At 42.0% G+C, this 11,957-nt stretch overlaps 1 protein-coding gene across 4 annotated transcripts; it reads left to right on the forward strand.

The window, feature by feature from the left end:
* The first annotated feature begins 2,428 nt into the window (after window positions 1–2,428).
* LOC129181847 (uncharacterized) lies at window positions 2,429–11,128 on the forward strand. 4 transcript variants are annotated; one of them, XM_054777530.1, is made up of 3 exons: window positions 8,118–8,248; window positions 8,928–9,585; window positions 9,697–11,128. In XM_054777530.1, the coding sequence occupies exons 1-3, from the start codon at window positions 8,228–8,230 to the stop codon at window positions 10,173–10,175; spliced, it is 1,158 nt and encodes a 385-aa protein (XP_054633505.1). In that variant the 5' UTR covers window positions 8,118–8,227; the 3' UTR covers window positions 10,176–11,128. The 4 variants fall into 4 exon arrangements, with proteins under 4 accessions (XP_054633503.1, XP_054633504.1, XP_054633505.1 ...); XM_054777528.1 differs by lacking the exon at window positions 8,118–8,248 and adding an exon at window positions 2,429–3,298 and having other exon boundaries at window positions 8,928–11,128; XM_054777529.1 differs by lacking the exon at window positions 8,118–8,248 and adding an exon at window positions 8,065–8,110 and having other exon boundaries at window positions 8,928–11,128.
* The last annotated feature ends 829 nt before the right edge of the window (window positions 11,129–11,957 follow it).

The raw sequence follows: 11,957 nt of genomic DNA on the forward strand, positions 1-11,957 counted from the left end.
CTGGTGGGTCTGTGGGTCCCGAATCCAATCTGTGTGGGCCGCAGACACCAAGTCAAAAATTACATCAAAATATGTAATATACAAACTTAAAATTGAGCTATATTTTAGTCATCTTCCTGTATGGTATATATTCATTACATAGTTATAAGAAAAAGATGTGCGTCTGTGGTACTATTTAGTGCAATTATGATATTGAATTTTAATTTATGTATTATTTGTATGCATGCGGTTATGTTCCTCCTCATTTTCGTAACATGCCTTAGTAAATTCCTCTAAAATGCAATTTGGACATGTAAATACTGTATGTGTATTAATGTTTCAAAGGATGACATTTGTGATTTAAAAAAAAAACATTTGCGAGGTTTGACTTAAATAAATTAATTGAATACATAAATAAGGGCCGCACGGTGGTCTAGTAGTTAGCACGTTGGCCAACACAGTAACAGCCTGGAGATCGGAGATTCGATTCTCTGTTGGGCATTTCTGTGTGGAGTTTGCATGTTCTCCCCGTGTGCGCGTGGGTTTTCTCCGGGTACTCCGGCTTCCTCCCACATTCCAAAAACATGCATGTTAGGTTAATTGGTGACTCTAAATTGTCCATAGGTATGAATGTGAGTGTGAATGGTTGTTTGTCTTTAGGTGCCCTGCCATTGGCTGGCCACCAGTCCAGGGTGTACCCCGCTTGTCACCCGGACTCAGCTGGGATTGGCTCCAGCATGCCACCGCGACCCTAATGAGGAGAAGCGCAATAGAAAATGGATGAGAATACATAAATAAAAGCATAAATAAAAAATATTTTTAAAAAAATGGAAAATGACTTAAAAGGTGTAATTGAAAATAAATAAAAAATAAAAATGACTTCAATTAAAGTGTAAAAAATTAATAAAAACAAAAATAAACTCTAGGTGCAGACTCGACATAAGTCAGTGCCTCTCAAATAGTGGGCTGCGCCCCTCCAGAGAGACGGTGAAATTGTTTTAAGTTGTTGCAGAAGTTGTCTCATCTTTTTAAATTAATCTATTTTGATAATCAGGTGATTGTACGCAGACACTCGTACAGTGGTTTGCACAGATAAATAAGTATCATGTTCATGATTTTCAGCACGTAAAGACTTATGGGAAGTTTGAAGTCTGCACTGTCAAGATGAGTTGAAAGAGAGCGTCTGCATGCCTGCATTTTCCGCATCCCTGAGGTCAAAGATCACTGCCATGTGGTGTATCTGTCAGAATAATAACAGCACAGGCAGCATTGTTGGGGTGCATGTTCTGGCAAATTTTCACCCTTTTGTGTGCAGTGGTTCAGGAGAAGAGGTAGCTTACACAAAACAAATACTGTACATGCAGTCTCTTAATATATCATATATTTAATAATATATCAACGATGCTTCATTGTGTGGTTTGTTTTTTAAGTGTGCAGGAGTAGAAGGTACATGACTTCCAGTCAGATGTCTGAAGGGGTACCTGACTATAAAAGGTTTGGCAACCACTGGCCTATACAGTACAGTGAATAAAGGTTGTAAATAAATGTTGGGATGTAGACCAGCACCCCAAAGGTGGACACTAGAAGTTCCACTGTTGTGTAGTCATGATTGTTGGAAGTTTTATATAATAAGAAATACTACAATTGTGTGATGTCTGCCAAAGATTAAAAGTGCAACATCTCCTTTGTCTTTCCTCCAGGAGATGGATGAGTTTCATTCCTCAATGTTGTCCACTGATGCTCCTCCCACTCTGAGGGAAGGTGAGATGTTCCACGTCTTCATCAGCTACAGCAGCACAGACTACCAGTGGACACACGCCCTCATAGACCAGCTGGAGGCCCGTGGCCTACACGTCTGCTACCACGAGCGCGACTTCACACCGGGCCGCACCGTGCTGGAGAACATGTCCGAATGCATCCAGGAAAGCCAGAAGGTCCTGCTGGTGCTCAGCTCAGAGTTTGTGCGGAGCCGCTGGTGTCTCCTGGAGGCCAACATGTCTCTGTTCAGAGGCTGCCTAGAGAGGAAGCCCATCGTCCCCGTGCTTCTGGAGCCGGGAGTGAGCGTCCCGCTCCACCTGTGCCACCTCACATACCTGGAGGCCAGCGATTCCGAGTTTATGACCAAGCTGTTAAAGGTGCTCTTCACCCCCAACCGGCAGCTCCAAGGCTCCACGGTGGTTCCCTACCAGCCTCCATCCATCTACAACGGCAAGGCCCTGCAGCCGTTAACTGCTGTTAATGTGGAAAGTCTTTACAAGTGGGATTCGGGTACCTTTAGCGACATGGACGTGCCGGACCAACTGCGCCTGATCATTGAGGACCAGGACAAGTATAGGAAGGCCATCGCCATCATCAATAGTGTGTCTGTTCGTGAAGTTTGGCTGCGGCCCCTCTGGATCAGGGTTTTGCTCTACATTAGTGGTGTGATAATGTTCTTCTTATTAATTGGGATGTTTTTGTTTTTGACAGCGGGCGTAATGGGCAACATTGTGCCCAGAGGTGTGAACACTATCCCCACTGGAGAGTGGGTAACAGTTGTCACGTGTTTCTTCTTTGTTCCAATCGGGGTGATTGTTCAACTTTCACTCTGGAAAAACGACGACGAGAAGCACGTGGTGAGGGAGATGCAAAAAGCTGCAGGGCAGGCCAACGCCATCCTCCAAGAGGAGAAGCTCCTGTTGGGCTGTCGTTCCAATTCCAAAATATATGTGGTCTATGTTTCTCTGGACGGATGCAAGGGCGAGTTTGAGGAGACATTTGAGCAGCAGGTCAGCCCAGACGAGGTCTTCAAAAGAGCTCTGCTCATGTTCTCGTCAGGTTACGCCTGCTGCCTCGCTAAAAGACACTTCCCCTTCCCTCAGCCGGACTCCCATCTGGGTCACCTGGAGGGAGGGGTGTGTTTTTGTCAGTACATCTCCCAGCAGCTGAGCCGGGGGGAGTGGAAGTGAGAGTAGTTGACAGTGAGCACCGACTTCACATTTCAGCATTTTATTACATCTTCTCGAGGGACAATAATAAAGAAAGCCAGGGTTGGTTGGGCATTTTAGGTCAATTTTTTTTTCCAGCTTCTGGATCACTGTTGGGTGTAAGGTCCATCATATTTTTCAGTATGAACTACGGCTGTCAAAGTTAATGCGTTAAGGACATTTCCTTGAACGGAACAAATTTTTTTTCATGAACGATTAACGTGCGCATGTCCTGTTTGACCCTTGGTCCACACCGTAGTTTGATGAAAAGCAGCCGTGTGGCAATTGATGTGGAGCCTAAAGCTGGAACAAATACTGAGCAGAAATGGAGAAAGAAAAGGGTATTTTGAATGGTAAGTTTAGTTTCAAAGCACTGGCACATGGCTCTCGCAACAAAATAAGTTACCGGTTTTGTATCTACTGTTCTTTTGTTTGTTGTAATTGTATCACTGTTGTGAGTTAAGTTGTCTCTAGGGGTGCAACGTTTCGTTTTAATAACGATTCGATTCGTATCATGATTGCTTGCCGATACGGTTCAAGGACGACATTGGTTCATTTAGAACAGGGGTCGGCTCCCTTTACTATCAAAAGAGCCATTTTACCCCCTCGCTCACTAAAGAAAAATAGTCTAAAGCTGCAAAACATCAGTTTAAAACATCTAATAAACATTTAAAAGTTTGAATTTTACCAGTTATAACAGCAGAATACAACAAAAAGAATGCAGTGGGCATGTGTAACGGATGGCAGCTAGTATGGTTATGATAGTATCAACCTCAACAGGGTTTTCCCTGGGATTTTTTTAAGCTGTGGTGGTGGGCTGCCGCTGCTGTGTCGTGCTGCTGCTGCAAAAAATGTGTTTTCAATATGTATATACAGTCAAACCTGTCTTAGCGGCCACCTTTATAGAAGGGCCACCTGCCTATAGCAGCCACTGAAAAATCCCCCCCAGCAAATTTACATGTTATAGACCCTGTGTACAGCAGTCACCTGTCCAACGCAGCCAGCAGCCACCCATTTTGTCTCCCTTGGTCAATATCTGACTGCATATAGCAGCCAAATTACCAACTCAAGTAGAAGCTTCATGCACGAAAAAGTTTTGTTTTTCAATCAATGAAGGCGACTTTAATTACTGAGTCCTAGCTCAGTCACAATCATTCACAAGATCCACACAAACTGTCAGTTGTTCCACATAAAAAAGCCGTCTCCTTCTGAGCTTGCTATTTCCTGGTCAAACATGTAACTTTAAGAGCATTTGCACCAAAACATTACCGCAAATTAGGCTGGGAACAGGACGTGCTCCTAGCGACGCTTCAATAAAAAAAAAAAACATATGCTAGCATACATGCGGCAGCGGGAGCAAAACTGAGTTCGGTTGTACTTAACTGAAGTATTTTATCAGTTATCAGTTATTATTAAGCCTCTAGCTTCCTTTTAGTAAGTAAAAACCTTGGCTATGATTGCACTACATTGTCATGTAGACCTACAAAGTACACTTGGAAGAACAAGAGGTGAATAAATGTATTGCAACTGATGTAAAACTGATGAGGGGTAGGATTAAATAAGCTTTGCTTCTTCCTACTCCTTTTTGGACATGCAAAATTGTGAATTGTACTATGTGATGTGCTACTGTTTGACTCATATGCATGTTCAGGATTAAAACCATGAACCATGATAATAACAAGCCTAGTAGTGCTGTACAACTTTTATCCACAGTCCGCAGGACCCTCTACTGGTCAACATTATTATTATTATTTTTTTCCCTTTTTTTTCTTTTTTTTCCTCTACTGGTCAACATTCAAACTGGACGCCAACCTGTCTATAGAGGCCACCTGTCTATAGCAGCCACTTTTGCAGACTCCCTCTAGTGGCCGCTATAGACAAGTTTGACTGTACATGTGTCTACATAGCAGAGGGGTGTTCACACTTTTTCAGCCTGTGGGCTACTTTGTCCCAAAGATCTACCTCCTATAAACATAGAAAATATATATATTTATTTATTTTACCCATAAATATGTGTATGTATGTACATTGTACTTGTATATCATGGGTGCACACAATCACAATGATCTTCCTCTTACTATAAAACATATAGCATATATAAAATCTAAGCGGTAAACTTTGCTACTACTATACTAAATACTAATGATTAGTATTTCACAATCACAGTTTCAAAATTTACAGATCATCAAAATAGTTATCGTTCAGTAATTCACAATTCAAATCAGTATGACAATAAAGACAGACATAATTCCTCAGTTGTGTACATAAACTGGGTAATATGTCAGTGAAAATAGCTATGTAGCGGTCCTGTATTTCCTCCAATTAGCATTTGCTATGCAACATTACAGATACTGTATACGCAAAATGAAAAGGATTATGCAAAAGACAATGCAGCCGTAGTCAAGACAACATATTTAAAAGCTTTCAGCAATGGACACATTTTCCAATTAATTGTGAAATACTTAGAAATACTTACAAACTACAAACGAACTTGGAGAAAACACACATTTCTATAGAAGAGTTCATGACGCGAAGCACAGCCTTGAAGCACAGCCTTGAAACAATTACCTTTTTATTCTACATAAGTAGCTGCTACAAGTGAACAGATAACTTTTGTTATAGATATAGGAATCTTACCGATGAGTTAGTTTATCCTTAATCGGAATAATAAAGATGAAAGTTGTATTATCTGTGTGTAGCCGCCGACATCTGTTCTCCACATGTTTTATTCCACCGCCGCGGCACAGGAGCCAATCAGGAGGAGGCTTAATATCAGCTGACTGATGTCATATGACATCTATGCAGTGACTGCTATGATGTAGGTGACAACCAACACTACCTTTGCGATCGCCGTAATGGGCACCCCTGATATAGAATATATGTCCATTCATACACTGTATTACTTAACATAGTTTTCACGTAAAAAAAACAAAAAACAACTCATTTTCAAGGTGTGGCGGCTTTTAATGAGCTGTGGCCCCTCGACACGATCCATTACATGTAGCAACGCGCTCACATCCAGAGTGACTTACGAGTCTGCTACGGTTTTGATCAACTGCCAGACTTGGAGGGAATTTGGGGGTATCAAAGTAGTTCAGAGGAGAAAAAGTAGAGTTGATCAAGTACTCTTGCCAGTATGGGTCTTGCTAGTATTGAAGATACACTTACATAAATATCTGTGTAAATTAATATAAAGTTACCTAATATGTTTACTCTGGTGCCACTGCTTTTTCTTTATACCTTCAATTTATTTTTTTAGAAATATCAAATAGCTCTGGGAAATTAGTCGGTCAATAAAACTCCCGCTAATTGGTCCTTGTCTGGATGACAGCCTTGAAAACTTGAACGTTTTTCAACTTTCTGGGATCGCATCGTGATCCCAAGCCAGCGTGTGAACGATGACATGCACAAGCATAACATTTAACACGCACGGATTTCACGTGTTTGTGGTTGAATACAGCCAGTAATTAGTCAAAAATATGCATATTTAAGCAAGTGTTAAGTATATTTTTGTCTAAATTAAGCATTTTCCAGCATAAAAATGGCTGAATGAACTAAAATACAAATATAAGACATTCAGAAGACGCATTCAAAGATGCTGACATAAGTCTTCTACACTGGTCGCTGTGCATGTTCCGTGATGAGAATTAATAGCAAAATGATAACCTCGGGCAAAAATAACACGATTTCACCGTTTCATGGTACTATAATTACAGCTTTAAAATGTTTTATTTTGAAATATTTTCATTGAAAGGAAGAGAAAAAAAAATCATTTTCAAACAGTAGAACATGATGGATACGAAACATACTGTATGTATTTAAAATAAATAACCAGAAATAACTGAACTCTTTCTAAATAAAGAAATAAAGTGCAGTTCTTGATGCAGTCTACTGTGGCTAATCCTGCGACTGAAGTCACAACACAAATATTTTCTCACTAAAAAAAAGCAAAAGCAAAATGTAAAACATGCAGTCACTGACTCAATCAGTGGCTGAAGAATGTCACAACATAAATACAAAAAAACCTCCGTGATGTTATGTTATTTCATAGCGTGGTGAATGTGCAGGTCACAACTTGTGAAATACTAAATCAGTATTTTGGGTTGTTGGATTGTTTGTTTGGTGAATTTTGATACAGATGCTTGTGTGCTTTATACCACTTATCCTCTAATTCTGTCTCGGTCTGAATCACATCTCCACATTTGGTGGCCCTCGACTGACCACGATTCATCTAGTTTGCACTGTCAACATGAGTTGAAAGGGAGCGTCTGTGTGGCCGTGTCATCATGCTGTGCTTGCAATTTCCACGTACGCGAGGTCAAAGAGTCCTAATAGTTAATAACAGCACCGTCATGTGGTGTATCTGTCAGAACAATAACAGCACAGGCTGCACTGTTGGGGTGCATGTTCTGGCAAATTTTCAGCCTTGTGTGTGGCTTACACAAAACAAATACATACAGTCATGTGGCCAAAAGTAGGACATCGCATCCTCATTTTTTCCACATGTCATTAAACAATGCTAAAGTGGTTGTAGTTTGCTCTGATGTACAACTGAACTCATTTATGCTGACTCCTGTGTCCGTTAGTTTTTCGTATTTATCATCCATAAATCCATCCATCCATCCATCCATCCATCCATCCATCCATCCATCCATCTTCTATGTCACTTGTCCTCACTAGGGTCGCAGGGGTATGCTGGAGCCTGTATTTATCAACATTACCTCAATTTTTTGTGCAAGTGTACCTAATGGTGTGGCCAGTGGATGTATATTGGTGTCCTGTAACTCTCATTTTTATAAATAAACCTCCTTTCTCGTGGCCCTCAATACAAAATAACTTCCAATAATATTCACTGCATACTGACACACAGGCAACAAAGTTCATATTTAAGTTCCATACTGGCTTAGACAAAGTGAAATAATCCACATGGAATATGAGCTATGACAAGGATCATGTACAAATGTGAGCTTTGACTGCAAAGTCCTTTTAACAATTCAAAAATACTTGGTACGTGAAGGTTTGTCTCAAGAAAAGAGAAGTACCTACTGTTTCTTTAAATAAAAAAAAGCAGAGACTAGCTCTCTTTTCTGCTTCCTGTGTTTGCTTTCACTTCCTGCTCCTCCACACATTGAGGTTAGTGTGTGTGCTCAGTTGGCCATAAACAGGTAGGAATGTACATTGTGCTACGATAAATGGGCTCACCTTTTCATTCATAGGAAGTGCGGAAAGAAAGTTTTATGTCCCAGTGTACAATCAAATAATCATAACCGCACTGAAGCAGCATGACCGTGAACCAGCAAGCTGTGAGTGCACTGTTTTTAACCAAAAGCATCTTCCACATGCTTGTTTTGCATCAGGGAAATTATTAACTTTGTATATACAGAATGCTTTGGGAGTCTTGCAAAACTGAGTGTAACATTCATCTTTCTAAAATGTTTCTGTTAATATTTGTGTCCTCCTGTCCCACTCCTTAATGTTACCTTGTTGTATGTGATGTATGCCATCTATTACAAAGTGGGGAGTTACAGTGCACATGTAAAAAGTGGATAATGTGCACAATACTACTTCTAGAAAACACACTTTGTGGAGACAAACACGCTCAATAGCCATAAAGCTACAGACACAAAACGGCATGTTCCCATTAGTTTACATTCCAGTACTATGGCTAGATTGTGGACAACAAACACACCAATACACTACTGTGGGACCTCTGACACTTTTTTATAATAGCTAAAAATACTATAATATGGGACCTTTAATAGTGGTTAACTTCTTTTTACACTTGTATGGCATTTGACAATGTTAACATTGCCTATACAGTGAATAAAGGTTGTAAATAAAGGTTGGGATGTAGACCAGCGCCCCCAAGTTGGACATCTGTCGTGTAGGCATGATTGTTAGAGGTATTTTACAGTGAGAAGTACTATTGTGGAGTGTTTGCCAAAGATTAAAAGTGCAACATCTCCTTTGTCTTTCCTCCAGGAGATGGATGAGATTCATTCCTCAGTGTCGTCCACTGATGCTCCTCCCACTCTGAGGGAAGGTGAGATGTTCCACGTCTTCATCAGCTACAGCAGCACAGACTACCAGTGGACACACGCCCTCATAGACCAGCTGGAGGCCTGTGGCCTACACGTCTGCTACCACGAGCGCGACTTCACACCGGGCCGCACCGTGCTGGAGAACATGTCCGAGTGCATCCAGGAAAGCCAGAAGGTCCTGCTGGTGCTCAGCTCAGAGTTTGTGCGGAGCCGGTGGTGTCTCCTGGAGGCCAACATGTCTCTGTTCAGAGACTGCCTAGAGAGGAAGCCCATCGTCCCCGTGCTTCTGGAGCCGGGAGTGAGCGTCCCGCTCCACCTGTGCCACCTCACCTACATGGAGGCCAGCGATTCCGAGTTTATGACCAAGCTGTTAAAGGTGCTCTTCACCCCCAACCGGCAGCTCCAAGGCTCCACGGTGGTTCCCTACCAGCCTCCATCCATCTACAACGGCAAGGCCCTGCAGCCGTTAACTGCTGTTAATGTGGAAAGTCTTTACACGTGGGATTCGGGTACCTTTAGCGACATGGACGTACCGGACCAACTGCGCCTGATCATTGAGGACCAGGACAAGGATAGGAAGGCCATCGCCATCATCAATAGTGTGTCTGATCGTGAAGTTTGGCTGCGGCCCCTCTGGATCAGGGTTTTGCTCTACATTAGTGGTGTGATAATGTTCTTCTTATTAATTGTAATGTTTTTGTTTTTGACAGTGGGTGTAATGGGCAACATTGTGCCCAGTGGTGTGAACCCTATCCCCACTGGAGAGTGGGTAACAGTCACCACGTGTTTCTTCTTTGTTCCAATCGGGGTGATTGTTCAACTTTCACTCTGGAAAAACGACGACGAGAAGCACGTGGTGAGGGAGATGCAAAAAGCTGCAGGGCGGGCCAACGCCATCCTCCAAGAGGAGAAGCTCCTGTTGGGCTGTCGCTCCAATTCCAAAATATATGTGGTCTATGTTTCTCTGGACGGATGCAAGGGCGAGTTTGAGGAGACATTTGAGCAGCAGGTCAGCCCAGACGAGGTCTTCAAAAGAGCTCTGCTCATGTTCTCGTCAGGTTACGCCTGCTGCCTCGCTAAAAGACACTTCCCCTTCCCTCAGCCGGACTCCCATCTGGGTCACCTGGAGGGAGGGGTGTGTTTTTGTCAGTACATCTCCCAGCAGCTGAGCCGGGGGGAGTGGAAGTGAGAGTAGTTGACAGTGAGCACCGACTTCACATTTCAGCATTTTATTACATCTTCTCGAGGGACAATAATAAAGAAAGCCAGGGTTGGTTGGGCATTTTAGGTCAATTTTTTTCAGCTGTTGGATCACTGTTGGGTGTAAGGTCGATTGTGTTTTTGGTATTAGCATTCATCAGTATTAGCATTGACTAACAACATAGACTTACAATACGGTATGTGTCAATATGAGACAAACATTCTGTTTATTATTACTTATTCTGCATATTCACACAATATCATAGGAATGCCATGATATGTTGTGATCGTATTAACCTATGTCGCAATGCTCAACTCCAGCTGCAGTCTGTTTTATAATGGTAATTCATACCAATCATTTCAATGCAGTGTCATTGTACTGTATAAAAGAACCTCTCTTGTCTGTTTATTTTGTCGAAAAGGTACAATAATACTTCTCTGCAGCAGTCACTAAGATTCACAATCCATGGGATATGTCAAAGTAAATGATCATGCCATACCATTCAACTTATGTACATAGTGTATTATATAACATGTCCTCCGAGAGTTATCTGAACAAAATTGGTCGTGGAGAGGCAAACGCAGTCTCCAAAGATCAATATTTGCTGTCCTTTTTAGAGAAGGGATTCAGGATATGAGTCCGTCGTAGCAACAAGTGCTAACAAAGTGATGGGTACACTGTATCATGCGTCACAGGGCAGATAGCTGGGTCACGACACACAAATCAATTCAAGTTAATTGAAGGCAGTGATAACAATCTCCTTCTCTCATCTCCAAAACTGTCTGCTTATGTCATTGTGCGTGTTTATATAATGTTTATATAATGATGACGATTCACTGACTTCTTTTACTTTAATAGGACAAAATATACAATATTATATTATATGATTTATATAAAAATGCTGTACGCCCAAAAGTTAAAACAAAAAATGTTAAGGGAAATAATAAAAGAAATATTTTCATGTCAACTTCTTCTGATTTGTTAGCTAAACAAAATTATTTATGTTGAAGTTTGTTCAAAAATAACTGAATTACAGTTACATTATATACCGTAGTTTGAGAAAACGCAGCAGCGGATGCCGGGACACAAGCGGGAACAAACACTGAGCAGAAATGGACAAAGAAACGATGGCAAGTCTAGCCTGAAAGCCCCTTTCCCGACAAGACCAAAGGTACTTGCATCCACTGTTGCTGCGAGCCAAACCGTCACTGCAGCACCACCCGCTGGACCCAGCTGGCGAAACCGCTGAAGCACGGCAGGTACACTCCTGATCAAAATCTTAAGACCAGTTGAAAAATTGCTAGAATTTGCATTTTGCACTGGAGCTTCAGGTGGTGCGGGGTCGTCAAACGGCGGCCGCTTACGTGCAGATGTTGCAGCAGGCATCCCTCATGACTGAGGGCCCTCGTCTGTGTGGTAACAGCTGGGTTTTTCAACAGGACAACGCTGCAGTTCACAATGCTGGCTTGACCAAGGACTTCTTCAGGGAGAATAACATCACTCTTTTGGACCATCCTGCACGTTCCCCTCATTTGTTGTTTCCCTGAGCAGCTCCTTCAGCAGCAGACTGTTACACCCACGGTGTAAGAAGGAGAGGTTCCGCAGGTCTTTCATACCGACCGCTGTCAGGCTCTACAACACCTGCACCACCTGAACCATGTTGTAGTCAATATGTATTCTTTACACTGTACTCTTTACTTGTCTTGCTTGCTTGCTGCTGTAACAAGTAAATTTCCCCGCTGTGGGATAAATAAAGTACATACATACATA

This window comes from Dunckerocampus dactyliophorus, chromosome 5, assembly GCF_027744805.1.
Source record: "Dunckerocampus dactyliophorus isolate RoL2022-P2 chromosome 5, RoL_Ddac_1.1, whole genome shotgun sequence".
Taxonomy (NCBI): domain Eukaryota; kingdom Metazoa; phylum Chordata; class Actinopteri; order Syngnathiformes; family Syngnathidae; genus Dunckerocampus; species Dunckerocampus dactyliophorus.